The sequence below is a fragment of the Sinohyriopsis cumingii genome, chromosome 6, assembly GCF_028554795.1.
Source record: "Sinohyriopsis cumingii isolate HCF-2022 chromosome 6, ASM2855479v2, whole genome shotgun sequence".
In the NCBI taxonomy this organism is placed as follows: domain Eukaryota; kingdom Metazoa; phylum Mollusca; class Bivalvia; order Unionida; family Unionidae; genus Sinohyriopsis; species Sinohyriopsis cumingii.
The window spans coordinates 18,598,566-18,617,813 of record NC_142966.1 but is presented as its reverse complement, the minus strand read 5'-3'; the positions used below and the strand labels follow the sequence as shown (position 1 = coordinate 18,617,813).

General features: G+C 35.9%; 1 protein-coding gene across 1 annotated transcript in view; it reads right to left on the bottom strand.

Annotated features, from left to right (window-relative positions):
* LOC149796445 (uncharacterized) overlaps nucleotides 1-19,248 on the bottom strand; it is a 251,870-nt gene that overhangs the window by 60,220 nt on the left and 172,402 nt on the right. Inside the window, exons 16-18 of the mRNA XM_089960532.1 lie at nucleotides 18,135-18,230; nucleotides 11,370-11,506; nucleotides 8,661-8,820 (exon numbers count right to left, since the gene is read on the bottom strand). Of these exons, the coding sequence (XP_089816658.1) occupies nucleotides 8,661-8,820; nucleotides 11,370-11,506; nucleotides 18,135-18,230 (393 nt within the window). The remainder of the gene's footprint in view (nucleotides 1-8,660; nucleotides 8,821-11,369; nucleotides 11,507-18,134; nucleotides 18,231-19,248) is intronic.

Below are 19,248 nucleotides of genomic sequence, written 5' to 3'. Positions count from 1 at the left end.
TGTTGTTGAACTGACTCTTGGAATAAGAGGTCTCTGAGGTAGAACTTAAAGGTCATCTCGGAACTCCATGCCATGGCTTGGTTTATGAAAGATGGGGAGATTTCTTTGACTGCTACAGTTTAGGTGACTGCCCAACCTTATGGACTGAAATATGTAGGAAACTTGTTTGATCTTGGGTTAGTTTGCTGATTGCATAACCTGATGTTTCCAGGATGACAGTAACTGAGTCGAGACACTCCTACCTATTTTGAGAAAATCGATCTTCCGAACAAAGTCCATGCTCTACATTTATTTCCTCAGGGATTCAACAATATCATACAATTATTCTTCCATCTAATTTCATTCTTGGATTATTTCTTTCCTAAGTTGGTTTGTCTGAATAGTAAATTTTAGTTACCATGTACCATGAGGCTTGTTTTATTAGCTTGAGTTGGAATTGCTTTAAATGGGGTTCTGAACTAAATACAGGTTTCAATGCAACAGGAGATAGGGTTTGTAGCTGACCGGTAGCTGACTGATGACCATCCCGAGGATTCCAAAGTGCTCACTAACGACTGGTGTAACGTTTATATTCACTTGCAAGTCAACAACTGTTTTTTACTGAAAATTTGATTCATGCAGAGTTGGGGTTGTCATATCAGTGTGACATGCAAAACATTTTATGAATCTAGGGTAAGATTGGAACTCTAGATGTCTGCAGTACACGTAAAATACAGTGGAACCCCGCTATAACGTGATAATTGGGGTCCAAAAAATTGGATCACGTTAATATCAGGGTTGCGTTAATGCAGGGATTTACAGTATTTTACTTTTTTCAGAGAACAACTCATTGGCACATATATGTGTATACGTGTATTCATGTCTAACGTGTATGATGAATAGGGTATCAACACTGTTTACTATCGTGCCGTCCAGGCATGCAGTTCATCTATAATGCATATAATTCCATTGAAAAATTGCACACAGATTTACAATATTCAATAATTTTTTCCCAGATCATTGTGTCTGAATTCAATGTCTAATTTACAACATGAACAGAGTATCAGCACCATTTACTTGCCATCTGATATCGTACCATCGGGGCTCACAATTAATCCATAATATATGTAATTCCATTGCAAAAATTGCATACATATTTAAACTATTCAAAACTTTTTCCACAGATTATTATGTGTCTGAATTCAATGGGAAAAATTAACAGCAAAATTAGGTTAAGAAAGACAAAGCATATGTATGGTTCATTACGTTCCAGGGTCTATGAATGGTGTCTGTACAAATTTCATACGTCTAACATTTTCTCATGTGTTTCCATGTACATTTATCCATTGCAAATTTCCAACAATTAACGCTTGTACACCTATTTATTTGAACGACTATAGCAAGAATATTTAACAATCAACACATGCTTTAAGCATGCATATAACTTTTATTTCAGATTTTGTGAATATCGAAAGAAACGTGTGAAAACTACTATAATAATCACTGCGCAAAGTGCAGAGAACGACTTGCGTTTGTGAACATGCTTTTCCATAACAGTAAAATATTTTTATAAAAAATAGGAAATTAATAATGAGTTCATAAGCAAACACCACACCCATGTAAAACCCAACAACTAAGTGCAGTAGGCCTGCATTGGTCACGAGTCACTTTTATAAAAAACAATTCAGCTGAACACATGTACAATTTCATACCCTTTCAATTTCCAGCTAATAAAGCAGACATTATTTACTGGTCAACTGATTGTGTCTAATAACACCACCAAGCCCAGCAAACATGTTGGCGGCTTTTGTTTTTTGATGTTTATTAAATTGTGAGAATCTTTTATCAACCACTGCATTGTCTGCTGCTTTGTTGTGTATGAAGTTAAAGAAGAAACACATGTCAGCTATTGCTTCAGCAACAATTGTACACAGAATTAATTGAAGACAATCACAAAGACGACTTACTGGCTTTACTCATGGATCAGTAATAAGTAACATTTCTGATAATGTTTATTTTGGCATAGCCCTTCAAGAACCTGGTGAAATTGTTAAATTTCAGAAGCCAAGCCACGATCGTATTAGATTCAAATTCATACGTGAACTCTTCCCCAAAATGATAATAAACATTTTACACACTATTTCTTGTACTTTTAAAAAAAGTATTTTTCCGGGTACGAGAAAAATACACATACATGTATTTAAAATTTCATGAACCACACCACGATCATATTAAATTCTAATTCATACACGATCTCTTCCCCACGACTGTATTATATCCGAATTCTTGTTATAGCGGGGTGCGTTATAGCAGGATTGCACTGTACTTTCAAATCAAATATTTTTACATTTTGTGGCCACTATTCACATCCAGAGATGCAGTTATGTATACACTGTATTTACCTTTTATATTACTGTATTCATTACACAATAGCTATATGCATATAAGTTTTAAATATTACACTTGTTATGTACATTTAATTTAAATTTGATTAAATTTAATTGTTTATTTGTTAGTTTTAATTTTTTTAAATTCCATTACATGCTATTGTAATGTAACTTTATTTACCGGATTTGACATTTTCCAGGAATTCAGTTTGACCTGACTCTTTCGTAAATACCTAATAATAGAAACTTTGTATCTAATGCTGATCTAATTCCTGACCTTGATTCAGAATCAATAAGAGTTGAAATAAAGAGCTTTTGTTTTTTATTATTTCCAAGAGTAAAAATAACTGGTTTTAGTTGAGCACATACTGGAAGTACTTGATGTTAGGCATGTAAAAAGCATCCATGTTGTTCTAGAAACATGATCATGTGACCTTCATGTGGGAATCTGTTTTAAACTAGCGTATAACTGTTTTCTATAGAGAATTTAGTCAGTCGGGCTGTAAACTACTGACACTTAAAGGTGTTTTGTTGTGACCAGTTTGAGTTGAAGTTTTAACTTTTCTTCAAATTATCTGGATTCTAAGAGATTATTTTCCCCTGCAAATACTTGTGCTCTAAATTAATTCTTGAACAAAGACAGTTATAGAAATTTACACAGAATTCAAACACTGGACTATTATTTTCTGTGATTCAACAAAGAACTGTTGACACATCGTTACATCACTGACCACAGCATATGTCATCGCCTTCCATTTTGGATTTAATCGGGATTCAAACATAGTTTCATCAGGACTTTTTATTACTAGGGCTTTTATTTTTTTAATTCTTGGATTATTTTGGGATTTTATTCATAGAACCATAAGTTCTTTGTCTCATTTTCACCTCGTTTTTCAAGGGAAATAAATTATTTGTTAAATTTTACAAAGCTTATTGTCTTCACTCCTTTCTTGCTGTGTTTTGTAAGAGCCTAAATGTAAAACATTAAATATTACCAACTTCAAAGTGAAGTGTCCATCAATGTTGCTTACTGAGCATGTTTACTAGTAAATATATCACTTCCATTTTGTTTAACTTGGAACAAACAGTACTTATATCCTGTGGTTTTTGTATAAACAGTTTGTGTTTCATGCAATAAAAGTTTTGATTTGTTTCATATTTGCCTTTTTCATAAACAAGATCAAATTCCCAAATGATGTTTTTCTGAAGATATCTGCCAGTGTACATGGGCTGATGAGCCTTTGGCTTGTAAAATAGGCACCAACTGTTCGTTCTTAGATGACAATCCTCTGATCAAGCTGCAAATTTGATACTTGTTGATTGGCAAGTTGAGTCCTACAACTCCTTGTGAGGATCTGATTTTAATCTGTTAGCTTATAAAGGTAGCATCCATTTTATTTTCCTAGTTGACAACTGTTTGATCACTCTGTGAATTTGATACTTGTTCAGTGCCAAGCAGACTCCTACATCAACTAAGAAATGGTGCTTATTTGAACTCCCAGTAATCATGCCACACAAGTGACACCTATTCAGTTGCATCCCTCAATAAGATTGCACAAACTGTATAATCAGAGTATGACTAAACCCTAGCTGTCTCACAGACTGCTGCAAAGATGAGTTGGTCGTTTACAACTATCTGACTGCAGTGAAGGATGTCAGAACTTTACTGGTGACAAGGATGAATTTTTGGCATGGTATACGATGACATTAGATTGTGACATTTTTAGGATACAGTGAATCACAAAGGTGTGAACTTTGTTTTCACTGTTTATTTGCAGGACATATGGAGTTAACATAATATGGGATATTGTGAATCAAATCATTCCTGGATATTATTTTTATACTGGTATGTGACCTATAATAGAATTCATAAATTTATCATATTAATGATTTGAAAATGTCAAGCATTATGGATTCCTATGGATTTTATTAAACAAAGATGGCCAAAATGTAAGCTGTCAATTTATTTTTGTCACATTCAACTAATAGAATTAAATTTATTTTACAATGGTTTTGTCTTCATTTTTTCAATCTATGCAGCCATCTAAGATGACTTGCTTATTTTTCCGAACTGCAACTCCATCTCACTGATTATATATCATCCCTTACAGATGGATTAGACATGATAAATGCAACCCAGCTTATTGAAGGGAACTTTTGCATCCCCCGAATAGTCAATTCATCTTTGAAGCGAGTATTTATTGCATCTAACTTCTTTCATGTTCCCTCACTTCTCCCAAAATCTATTAACATATTATACAAAGCACACACTGCCATGGAGTTGTCCCATTTTAATATCTCTAATCCTTGAGTATCTGGGAATTTAAGACTTAGCAAGCCTATCCTCATCACCGAAGCTGATGATGAAACTCGACATTTACCATCCTTCATTGCTGAGTGGTCTAAAGCGCTCTCCCTTACAGATCACTGCCATCTCACCTCTGTCTGCATAGGTTTGAGTCTTGGATTTGGCCAATGTAGGTATGTGAGAAAGCTTGCCAGTAGCTTCTCGAGGGTTGGTGGTTCTTTCCGGGGTTTTCCCCGGGTTCTTCCTCCACCATTAATACTGGCCGCCATGTATAGCCCATCATGTGCTGAAAAATGGTGTTAAACCCCACAACAACAACCATCCTTCATCCATCACTTGCATGGACTTGAGACCTTGGGCAAGAGGTGGGTGCCAGCCTGTTACATTGGCATGTGTATGTATCATGTTTTCTGGCTGTTCCACTTGCAGTGAGATAGCTACCATAAGCCATGTAATGTCCTCCCACTCGCCATGTTGGGACTTATTATCCCTGAAATTTTATCTTGGCAGCAAAGGACAAAATTTGGCGACCACTAAGATAAAGATAAGTGGATCTTCTGAAGCTGTCTCATGTGCAAGCAGCCCCAAGATGAGGGATCCACTGTTGCATCGATGACACTATGAGGTGAAGAATTTCCTTGTCTGAAATTTTATTCTCTTGGCAAATGGTAGACACCACCAAAATGATTCGAAACATGTGAGAAACTGACATGGTTCATGAGGGTTCAGAACTCCATTCCCAAAATGGATGAAACGCTGGATTTTGATGAGGTTGGATTAGATCTTGTTGACAAGGAACCCAAGACAAAGTAGTAGTGAAACAAGCAATTTCAGGTCCTATTACAATGACAGACCTGGTGCCTCTGTAAAATGCTGACTTTGTAGTGGGACAACATGGACGTGAAAGGTTTGAAGTGTGACACAACTCTGTCCACAATTCTTGTGAAGTTCCTGGATGTAACATTCAGACCAAAATGCAGTGCCTGATCTAGTGGACGTTGTTCTTGCATGTGAACATGATAATTTCCAGGAAGATCTGTAAATAGGAATGTGAGAATACCCATTCTGGATGTCTAGGCTGACTGCAGTAACATTCTACTGACAAACAGTGGTATCCTCATTTTGAATGTGATGTTCCAATAAAGTTAACAAGATCCATGAGCATACAAAGCCTAGGACTTTGGGATCCAGCTAATCCCTGATTTTATAATGTGAATTATCTCAAATGTAGCAAGGAGAGTGTTGATATTTGCTATGAACACCCACCTGAATGTTTTTTTTTATATGTCTGTAGGGAATCCATCGATAATGGGGAACGGCCACAGAATGTGGTCAAGTGGCCCTCTAAAACAACTTGTAATACCCATGGAAAGGCAGGACAGTGTCCATTCCATTCCATGGAACATGTTCAAAATCTTCACCCACCAAAAAGTTAGAAAAGGGCAGTTAAAACATAGTATTATTTGCACTGAGGGTTGTCAGGGAAAATACAAAAGAAGATGTGATGCAACTGATACATGTCTCCCAAATTGGTCCTTCATCAATGAAATGGGAAGGGTGGTCACCATGAAGTGTGCCTTTTTTAGGTATTTACTTTTTCTTTTATATCCCCTAGGAAATGATAGTAGAGCTGTGAATCACTGGTTGGTTAGGAAATTGGAAACTTATTTATTAGGTCTAATTCTATATGACTAGAGTCCACATCACTATGCCTATATCTTTCTTTTCTTTTTATATTTTTTCAAGACCTGAATATACCAACTGCAAAGCAAAAATTTATTCTGTATAAATGATGCAGTTTTATTGATAAAATACAATGATTAACAGAAACACACATTTTTCAAAGACACACTACATGTCTTTCAAATTCTTGTTCATCTTAACATTATTGACCAAGATAAGAACATTACTGTCAGAAATGTTCTACCTAAGTCACCCTATCTGTAATATACCATATTTACTGTATATATTCTGACACAGTAACTTTTGAGACACCATAAATTAATTTTAAAGCAATTTTTTGTACACTGCATTTTCTGGGACATAATGTTTTTTCAAGTCATAAGTGGTGGGACACCTTTTTAAATCATTCGAAAATTACATATCAGAAAATGAACTCAAACTTTAATTTTATTTAAAAAATATTAAAATGTGTAATTGAGATAAAACACTTGAATCCACTGCAGCATCTTCTCGTCAACCCAACCCTTTTCCTGAACACGTACATTCCATACTTTTGGTACATGAATATTGTTTATCTTCCTCATGCTGTGAAAAATTATCATTAAAGACAACACATCTCCTGAAGTGGAAACTGCAAGGACTAAAGTAAGACATTTTTTTATTTGCAACAATCAAGCAAATTCTCACACTTTTAACCCCCTTCTTGTTGACAGTCCATCCAGGTATGAGATCAAAGTACACCAGAGTTTCATCCATGTTAATGATCATATTGTCTGCGAAATCATCTTCTCTTCTGGCCTTCACAAATTCATTGAATTTTGTTTTATTTTCTCCTCCATATCTTCTAGGAAATGCTGGGTCATGAATATCCACGGAAGACGCACTAGAAAGTGTCGCTTTAAAAACTGTTCCATTGTTTCAATTTATTTTCAAAATTCCCAATAGTACTAGTAAAAAGAAACCAAGAGATGATGTCTGCAGGGTAAATAGTATATACAGCAATAACTTGCTTTAATAATTTTTGTAACCATGCACTTACAGTGAATGTATTTTAAAATAATGATTTTTATTTGCAGGATAATGTCATATAGTTAGCCTAGATATAATACAATCTTGTTATTTTGTACCTTAAACCATGTCATGCATGAATGGCAGGTGCCTCAAGCAAATGGTTGGTGTATCTCGCTCTCTCTTCCGATTTTGTTGGATCTAGTTTTCAGTCTGATAACATATTCAAACCTTGGAACAGAACCAAACATGATTCATTTCTCTATATTTACGTCAATGAACAATCTGTCGAGTGTTATCTGACATTAGTGACACACACTGCAGTATGGATGCATTTGCAACACATACAGAGTTTGTGGACATATGTTTTTCTTTAATAAATTGCTCATGGTAAACAAAGAGGAATATAAGGTGAAAATATAAGATTAGTTTCTTTTTTTAAATATCATAAGTCTTTGTTTTTCTATATTATTGCAATGTACAGTGATTGGGGGGTGGTAACTTCAACAAAAATTTATTTCATTTCTTAATTCTTGGCCTAGGTGAAAAGAAGTTTCACACAAGTTCTGAGACAGGAAGAAAATTAATTCATTATTTTATTGTGTCCCAAAATATACAGTAAATATGGTATACTCAATGATAAGTGGAGACCAGCTGCAGAGATATGTGATGCCAGATTCAGGTCTTTGTTGTTTGCAGTCTGCCTTGACTTATAAGCAAGTATATATCATACCAATTCAACAAAAAATTAAGAACTGTGTATAAACACCCTAAATGTTTTTAATTTCTCAACGTTGCCTAAATATTTAACTCTTTTTTTTTGAAGAGTATCAGTATATAAAGAAAACGGGAATAAAATGAAAATAATCATGAAGATGATTTTAAAAACCGGAAATTGATATGTGTACATATTTGGAAATTAATACATGTACACATTTTTCTGCTTAAATAAAGTTGCTGTTTTATGATCTATCTAAATAGGTAAATGTATTCTTCGACCAAAAATCCATATTGCTTTCTCAGCAGGGGCGCCATTTAGTTAACAGCAAATAAATTTCAGTTTCTGATAGAATTTAATATATTTAAGCATTATTAAATAGCCAAAGATGGAAATTTACTTGTGAAATATTTTCTAATATTATTTTATTCATGCATTTTGCTTTTATGTTCACACCCAGCAATATTCACCGCAGTTAACCAAGTCATACATGACATTGTTAAGTGTTTGGAAGTAACACAGCCAAGTGTAACAAACTAGTTATGCCGAGTGGCATCATAAAATATTGGTTACTTGCCTGATTAATTAACAGTGTGAGGTATTCAGAAGATGGTGGTGCCTGAAACTTCTCCATACAAAGCAGGGATGACACAGCATTCGGCAACAAACGGTGAACAGCTGATATTGCAGTGGCAATACCAAATACAAACACTATTGGCAACTGGTTCAGATATGAACTGAATGGAAATAAACACCAGTTTAAATTAAAACAAATGTCTTTCAATTATTAACTTAGCGGCTATTTAATGTTTCATCTTTACACTGGCAACATCCACAGGTAATGATACATTTATCTTTATGGCAACATTCACAGGTATAAGACACATTCATTTCTACAGCAACATCCATAGGTAAAGACACATTCAATGCTAAATGAAAATTTTAACGGCCATTGTAAACTTGAGGCATTCTCAATCTGATTTTGTCTACAATCTACATAAAGAATGATTGAAATACTGATTTAATAACATTTAGCTACATTTAAGCAAAGTGATTTAACAAATGACAGGTCTTATCCAGATTTTAATATAAAAAATTTGCTCTTGTTGCAATTTTGTTCTGATTTTTAGTTACTGACATTTCACAGTGAAAAAAAGGGCTTTTAAACATGACTCATCTCTGGAAGTAGGGCTGTGTCATTTTATGGAATATACAGCTAGATGGCAATGGTGATATAATACACAAGTTAAGTAAAATATTACTGATAATGAAGAACAATAGAAACCAAGACATTTCTTATCAATACCAAGCTGTGGATCCGACATTCAGTAAACATAAAATTCTCTAAACAATGATATAGAAGCTGATGAAATAACACAAATAAAATCTCCAAATCAAATGACAACAAGCAATTCTGTTAATTAGTGTCCTCTGCCTAGCATCATCTCTTAATCTCAAAATTATAGAATGGAAGAAGAAGACAGCAAATTTTAAGATACTGAACCATAACCTTGACCTTAAAGATAGCATACACACACCCCCAATATGGTACATGACACACATTCTAGTGATGATGAAATGGTTTATTTGGTTTCATCCATTATCCTCAAACAGCTTTAAAGTGTGGGGCCCCGAGTGGCCGAATAGTCTAAAGCGCTCTCCGTTACGGATCACTGCCATCTCACCTCTGTCTGCGTGGGTTCGAGTCTAGGATTCAGCCAATGTGGGTATGTGAGAAAGCTTGCCAGTAGCTTCTCGTGGGTCAGTGGTTCTTCCCGGGGTTTTCCCGGGTTCTTCCTCCACCATTAATACTGACCGCCATGCATAGCCTATCGTGTGCTGAAATATGGCGTTAAACCCCACAACAACAACAACAACAACTTTAAAGTGTGGGATGGTAAATTGAATTCTGGCCCTGACTTTGAGGACAACACCCCAATGTGGCACAAAACACACCTTCTAATGATTATTCATAAACATACCATGTTTCAATCCTTCATCTCAAATGGCTTTAACGTTAAAGAGCTGATAATTTGACAGATGAATAATGGTAATGCAAAAACTATGTTCTCTGTTTTTCTTTAAAAAGACAAAAGACAATAATTAAGGGAATTATTGTCTGAAAACAAGCATGGGTCCAACAATTCAAGGTCAAAAATCTAAATGACGATGCACAGCAAACACTGATAAATCAAACTAAATCAAAGCATTACCAACATAATGCTACTTACAGAGACTTACTGCATGAATGACCATAACTAAAGAATTATACTGTATGTTGAACACGTATTTAAGTAACACTGACACAATCAAACTCATTAATATCAAGCTGCCAAGAAAGTTTGTTTCAAATCCAATAAATGAGCCATCATGTGCATAGACAAAAGTACCATAACTCCGCTACATGAAAGCTGAACTCAGCCAAGGTATCAAGTTGCATACCAAATATGGCTGATATCCAATTAAGCCACTGGAAGTGAATGGGTTCAACAATTGGGACTATAACTGAACTATACATAATGCTGATAATCAATTTCAGCCATGATCTATTAATATCAAGATAACAAATTTATTTTAAATCTAATCAAATATAATGGAGTTGCTGCTCATCAATGAAAATGGGTGACTATCAGGGGCTGTAACTCTACTAAACTATGATGATAAATAACATTGATAATCAAACTCTGCCAAGACCATATCAGTATGAAACTCTCTGCAAAAAAGGCTGAAATCCACTAGTAATTATAAAGAAGTTATTATGCAGAATGAAAGTGGGTGGTCTAACAATCTGGCACAATAATAACTCTAGTAAACAATGTTGAAGAACACTAACAATCAAACTCAACGAAAGTCTCTTCAGTCTGAAACAGCTTACCGAAATTGGTTGAAATAAAAAATATGTGATGTAACGGAAAGAGAGAGAGGGTAGTCTGACAATTATGGGCTATAATGCTGCTAAAATATTAACAGCAAAGACTGACAATCAACCTCAGCCAATATCAAGTTGCATCTAAACTGGAATGAAATCCTATATTAAGTTACTGGAGAAATAAAAGTGGATGCATCTGAACTGAAGCATTAATTCCAGTAAATGATGAAATGGAATTTGGTTAACTGAACCCAGCCAAGTTCTTGTCAATATCACAATGCATACTTTATTTGATATTTAATGAATAAGGAAGCTGAGTTGAAACAAAAGTGACACACAGAAGGACAGACAGACCCAACATAATCTCCACCATTATCTATGAAAATGGAACAATAAAGATTGTTTTGAAATATCAACCTGGCTACAGTAATGAAATCCTGAATCACATGTGGCAGGAAACTCTCAAAGTCTTCAAGAACTACAACCACTGGAGGATATTTGTGTCTCAAATCACCTGCTCCTGTAGATTTTCTTTTCCTTGGGGACAGTTGACCCTAAAAAGATAAATACTAAAGCATTTCAATATGTAGAGAAGATCTTGTGTATATTTTTTCAAAATGAATTGTCTGAAATTGTATAATACTAAAAGTCACTGGCTACTTGCATCAAATGTTGTAGCAATGTCAGAGATTGATATCTAGATCCCCAATTTTTTAATCTGGTAAAATAAAATTTTATAAGTAATTATGGCAACAACAACCAAAAAATGTCCGCTGCACTGCTTTTCTGCAGATCTACCTACTTTCGAGACATTTTCCCAGTGTTATACCATATATATTTGCTCGTAAGTCGAGTCCAACTGCAAACAACATATATCCTTATCCACAATAGCATAACACATAGGCAGATCAGGGTCTATGCTGTTTGTACCGCTGATTACTTCTAATAAAATGTACATTATATGATGGCAGAGCTGAGTCTGTGCCATTTACAGTTGTACTTACAATAGAGCATATAAGGTACTTCAGATTTGCTCCTATATGTTTTCCAGACAACTGAAATAACTAAATTTTATTTGTCATTGTGTACATCATTCATTATAAAGAATTACAAAGCTATTTACTAAGCCATTCAAATAGCCTCCATTAGACCAGGTAAAAAAACACAAGTGTTAAGCAGCATGCATCACATTATTCTACTCATATTCTTGGGAAACTATAATATCGCAAATTTAGAAAGCAAGAAAATTAGGTAAATGTCTGAGTTAACGTTATACTGCTACAGTAGTGTTTTAGTGAAAACCCATGCCAATATATGTCAATCCATTCAACTAAAGCCATATAAAGACTTTCAATATGGCCATCAAGACAGCCATATTTGAAGTTAGATAAGACTCATTCTAAAACAGGAATAACTATATACTGCAGAAAGAAGTTGGTTTTGTTCTTGTTTAATTTAATATTGACATAGCCATCAAGTAAGAAGTTGCTTTCAAATTTTGGATGTCACATAGGCATTATTTTCATTTAGGAACAACTATATATAATTACAAGTGTTTTACTGAAATATACTTTCCTTTAAAAACAACCATCCCTTTTATAGAAGTAGTGATCCCATGATTCTAAATATGACCACTATGGCCATCATGGTGGAGGTACTGATCATTGCCAATTTTATTTAATACCAAAAATATATCATAAGTATTTTATGATCTAATGCTCTGGAGAAGTAATAAGATTTTCAACATGGCCACAACTGACCAGCATTAATTAGGGCCAAAACATGGCCACAACTGACCAGCATTAATTAGGACCAACAAGAAATTGTATGAAATCTTGCAGTCTTACCCAATGTCAATATGACCATCTGGTCAGGAGAAGTAGCAAAAACTAAATTTTCAAAATGGGCTATTCTGGAGTCCAAAGGGCACTATTTTCATTTAGGAGCAAGTATACATCACAAAAAGTATTTTAGTGAAAACCTCTTGAGAATAGGACCATCCATTCATGTGAGTAAGGTTACCATAAAGGAGGTCAGGTTGGCATTATTTTCAAATAGGTCGAACCAGACACCATAAGAAGTCTACTAGTGAAAACCTCATGAGAATAGGACCATCCATTCATGTGAGTATGGGGGGCCCCGAGTGGCCGAGTGGTCTAAAGCACTCTTCATTACGGATCACTGCCATCTCACCTCTGTCTGCGGTGGTTCGAGTCTAGGATTCAGCCAATGTGGGTATGTGAGAAAGCTTGCCAGTAGCTTCTCGTGGGTCGGTGGTTCTTTCCGGTGTTTTCCCGGGTTCTTCCTTCACCATTAATACTGGCCGCCATGTATAGCCTATCGTGTGCTGAGAAATGGCATTAAACCCCACAACAACAACAACAACAACATCATGTGAGTATGGTTACCATAAAGGAGGTCAGGTTGGCATTATTTTCAAGTAGGTCGAACCAGACACCATAAGAAGTCTACTAGTGAAAACCTCATGAGAATAGGACCGTCCATTCATGTGAGTAAGGTTACCATAAAGGAGGTCAGGTTGGCATAAGTCTACTAGTGAAAACCTCATGAGAATAGGACCATCCATTCATGTGAGTATGGTTACCATAAAGGAGGTCAGGTTTGCATTATTTTCAAATAGGTCGAACCAGACACCATATAAAGTCTACTAGTGAAGCCCCATGTGGATATGACTTTCCATTCATGTGAGCATGGTTACCATAAAGGAGGTCAGGTTGGCATTTATTTTCAAATAGGTCAAACCAGACACCATAAGAAGTCTACTAGTGAAAACCTCATGAGAATAGGACCATCCACTCACGTGAATAAGGTTACCATAAAGGAGGTCAGGTTGGCATTATTTTCAAATAGGTCGAACCAGACACCATAAGAAGTCTACTTGTGAAGCCCCATGTGGATATGACTTTCTATTCAGATCTACACCATTTTCATTTAGGACCAACTAGACATCATAGAAAGTCTTTGGGTGAAAACCTCATGCTGATGATGCCATCCAACACTATTCACTTTCTGATACAACATTAATTTACTTACCCGATTTCTGACAATTCACAGCATTTAAATTTCATCTTACAATTTCAGATTTTTGCAATTATGTACCAAGTTCATATGAAATAAAAGATATTTAGATTTTGTTTCAACTCTTATACCGATGAATGGTGCAATACCTCTCACTCACGTACATGTACAAAGATGCACAAAACAAACACAGAGAAAGTTTCAACAAATATATTTTTTTCATCTCAAGTATCACGAATGGCACATAATATGCCATGCAGGAACCCTAGCAGGACATGGCTGACTCTGGAGAATATTGAACAATGACCCAGAACTAAAGTTACCATTATTTTCTTATTATATGACTTGCCATAACCTGTAGACCCCAGAATATGTTTCTTTATAACCCTAAGTAAGAGCAATCCCTAGTCTGGTCAAGGAAATAACTATGGAATAAAGTTATTTTGCAAAACCCATTTTTCTTTTGAGACACAGTGACCTTAAGCCAAGTGAGGTTCTGCCATTTGCTGAAATGGGACCCCGTATGACTGGAGACTGGTATACTTCATTCAAATAGGCAAAGTTAAGGCCTCTGTTGGGATAAAAATATAATTTGTAATGGTCTCGTGAAAAGGTGACCCAAGATAATAAGGTCAGCTGCTACAATGAATTGGCCCAGCAAGCGAAGGAATTCTCAGGCTGAGAAACGATTCTTTGCAAGAAATGAAGCCATGGTTAAAATGATTTTCAATACACATTCCTGACAGAGACACTCTATTATGATGTGTTTGAAGTCCATACTCATGGGGAGATATAATGAGCTGGAACAATCTCAGATTTTTCCTTGCAGATAAGGAATCTAAGGCTGTGGGGTATAACAAGGAATGTCATGTCTTGATTTAAAACATGTATGTCCTCCAGATGGTTGGGTGTCACACAGAGGGAGATGGTCCCAAATTGAGACACTACTCCGTCTATAATTCTTTGAGACCAAAATGGGGTGTCCTGAACTGGCATACTGTGCCCTTGAAAGCAAACTGAAGGAACATTCTAGAGGACCTGAGAACATGTTGGTAAGCATCTTGCAGATCTATACCAATTGCAAAGTCTCCCGCCTGAACAGAATTCACCTTGGTGTTCCCATTTTGAACCATGGTGTCCATAAGAAACAACTGAGAGTTGAGGTCTATAAATTGCTAAAGAGTAATGTTGGTCTTTGGCACAAAAACAGTCTTGAGTAAAAGTCCTGTGATTCTCTGTTGTTCACAACACCCTTTTCTACAGAAGATTATTTCTCACTACAGGAAGATGGCACTGAAAGGGTCTTTTGGGACTTCTTTTGCCAATGGGACCCATTCAAATCGAGAAGGGGCACTGAAAAGGGTCTTTTGGGACTTCTGTTGCCGATGGGACCCATAACAATTAGGAAGTTGGCACTGAAAAGGGTCTTTTGGGACTTGTTGCCAATGGGACCCATGACAGGAAGATGGCACTGAAAAGGGTCTTTTGGGACTTCTGTTGCCGATGAGACTCATAACAATCAGGAAGAGGCACTGAATGTTGATATGGAGGCTGTTTCAACTAACTTGCAAGTCCATGAATTGTCCTGGCAAATTCTTTCCCATTCAACAGCAAAGAAGTGGAGTCTTCCCCCAAACAACAACAATGGAATAATTGCCATAGGTGGTATGAAATTGGTGTTATTTCTTTCTTGAAAAAGGCCGTCATGGAGAGAAAAAAGGGTGAAAATGATTTCCTCTCTGCTTTATATCCCTATCCCATACATAATCTTGGGCACCTGGGACTGAAACATTTCAGTAGCTGGAATCATAAAGTTAGCTTTCTGATGGACTGTCCTATAGCTGCCAGATTTTGACCTGAGTGGCATTTGCATGGAAAGGAGACGTAGAGATACCTTAACTATTCATTCGGTAAATGGTAAGGACTGATTGCTTGCTCTTGATCAAGTTAATTCTTTTCCAACACAACACAGGCCATCACAGGCATATCAACATAACACAGGCCATCACAGACATATCAACATGACACAGGCCATCCCAGGCATATCAACATAACACAGGTCATCCCAGGCATATCAACATGACAACAGGCCATCCCAGGCATATCAACATGACACAGGCCATCCCAGGCATATCAACATAACACAGGTCATCCCAGGCATTATCAACATGAAAAAAGGCCATCCCAGGCATATCAACATGACACAGGCCATCCCAGGCATATCAACATAACACAGGCCATCACAGGCATATCAACATGACACAGGCCATCCCAGGCATATCAACATGACAACAGGCCATCCCAGGCATATCAACATAACACAGGCCATCCCAGGCATATCAACATGACACAGGCCATCCCAGGCATATCAACATGACATAGGCCATCCCAGGCATATCAACATGACACAGGCCATCCCAGGCATATCAACATAACACAGGTCATCCCAGGCATATCAACATGATACAGGCCATCCCAGGCATAACAACATGACACAGGCCATCCCAGGCAAAACAACATTTCAGCATTGCATGTATTCTGGAATACCAATAAAGTTTATTCAGAATGTTTAATCATCAGGACTTGTGTTTGAAATTCTAGGATTATCTGGGATTTAATTTGCAATACTGTTAAGTTCTTTTGACATTCTTTACTTTATACTCTAGGAAAATTAAATTATTTGCTGATATTTACATAACTTTTTTTGTGTCTTTTCTATTACTCAATTTAAGACCATCAAGTCATAATAAATCAAAACATTTCTTGGCTATTTTGTCAAAAATTACTTGTCCAGCAAGGGCCCAAGTGATGGCTGACACAGATGAAGTCACAGAAACATCACTTTAAAACAAATGAAATGGATGCTGCTTTGACTATACACTATCTCCAGAAAACATTTGTCTGCAGGTATCGGCATATAACATGAATTTAATACAGGAGACGTGTGCAACATTGTTTAGAACTTTCCAAAGTGTATGCTGTGAAACAATTATAGCTTTCTATATACCACAAAATTTCCAGCTCAACTTAATGTCTATACATTATACTGCAGAATACGAAAACATGCTGCTGAATGCAAACAGCAGTGACCCATGAAGGCAACTAAAAAGGTTGCCTAACATGTATAATTACATCAAAGTTCTACAAACTTTATCTCAGATAGTGCGTGTGTGTGTGTGTGTGATTTAGATTTTCAACATAGCTTTAACAATTTTTCAGTCATATCACTATGATGTCTGCAGTGTGACAGCTTATAGTGATGTCTAGCACTGGGGCATCATGCCGCAGACATATAGCATGATGTCCCACCCAGTCACATTATCCTGACACCGGGCCGACCAGTCCTAAAACTAACCTCTTAATGGTGAGCGCGAAGCGAGGCAGCTGTTCGTACCATTTTTGTAAGTTTTTGGTATGACTCAGCAGGGGATTGAACTCACGACCTCCCGCATCTGAGGCAAACACTCTAACCACTAGGCCACCAGAGCAGTCACCTCAGATAGTAAAAAGCAAGAAAGAATTGGAAATGTAGACAGAATATACCTTCTTGAGGTAAAATAATCCTCTAGTTTGCACCATACTTGACTACAAGAAACACTTTGCAAGATCTCTAAAGACATCATACTACCTAGCATGAACAGAAGTAGTAACTGTGGTACTGGTGAGATTTGGCACCATCCCTAGATCTAAGGGAGATCACTATGTCTAAATACAACCTATGTGGGCAGAAATTTTTAAGCTTTCTGAACTAAACATTTAAGATTGGGATGGCTGGCTTAGTGAGGTAAAAAGTATGAGGATCAGAAAATTTATCTGAAGAAGAAAGGCTTCACACCAACAATGTCTTATGGTTTGGGACTGCAGGATGTTTAAGCAATTAGTAAAACATAACTACAAAATAATTATTAGCTCACAATGTCAAATGTCCAATGTGCTGAATTAGCAGCGAGTCATTTCAACTCGTCAACTGGATATGACCAGCGAAATGTAGAATTTTGGAAGTTATGGGCATAAATCATTCCAAATTTATGACTTTTGTAGCAAACATTCTCACAATAACTTAACTGGAAAAAGTACTAGGCAACTGCATTTCAAATGACACGTGTAACTGCCTTTCTTAGTTACAGAGAAAACTGAACTGACCTTGAACTTGTGTTTGTACCACTGAGCCAATGTGGACAAAGTCAACGGTAGATTCTTCTGTGTCAGTTCTTCCTCTTCCTCATCTTCATCATGTAGCTATAACACAAGTAAATTTTATTAATTTTTACAAAAAAAATTTATCATAATAATGTGCTATCATTTACTTTCGTATGTTTTCATTATGCCTCCAGATAAACGAATATATTTTAATAAATATCAGGGTGTCAGGTAAATTTATATAGTTATTCTGAAAGGTTTTGGATTTCTCATTGAGTCATTAAACCCATGAAAATCTCACATGAAACTGACAGAAACCGAAAACAATGGAAGCAATTTTCTCCATGTAAATTAAACATCTGTCGCACAATCTTTGACCTACTGCAACATGGAATCATAGTGAAAAAATTTTCTTCTTTGCATTTCTGAACAAAAAAAATTTGAAATAAAAAATGAATCTTTAAAACAGTGTAACACCCAAATAAAATTTCTTCACCTTGAAAACTATGAAAGTTAAGTTGTTCAGTACACACTATAAATGATACGTAAGCATGTCAGCTATCATGACTAATTAGGCAGATAAAAAAATAACATAAACATCAAACTGGACTATGGAATTTGTACTTAAGCTAGATCAATCAGTGCAAAATGTCCTGTTTGTGGGACATTAACTTCAACTACTGCATGTTATAGAATGTAAATATGATGCATGTAAGACTGTTATCTATATCTAATTTAATTATTTGTTTGTTTTTAAAGTTTTTAAATTTACTGGATTTGACATTGTCCAGAAATTCAGCTCAGTTCTGTTTGACCTGTTTTTTTTTATAAACAACTAATAATAGAAACACTATCTAGTTTCTGACCTTGATTGAGAACCAGTGATAGTTTCAGTAAACAACTTTTTTTAAATTAATTAATTTATTCTTTCTCCAAGTAAGAATTCATTAAGTGGAATCAAGGCAATACCGGGACAACATGACATCAAGCATTTGTCTATTATTACAAATATCCATTTTTAGTAGGTTGACCCCCATTCGGGAATCTGTTTTGCATCTTAAGTTAGCCTTATACTTAATGTTTTGTATAGAAGTAGTCAGTGGGCTTTAAACTTTTG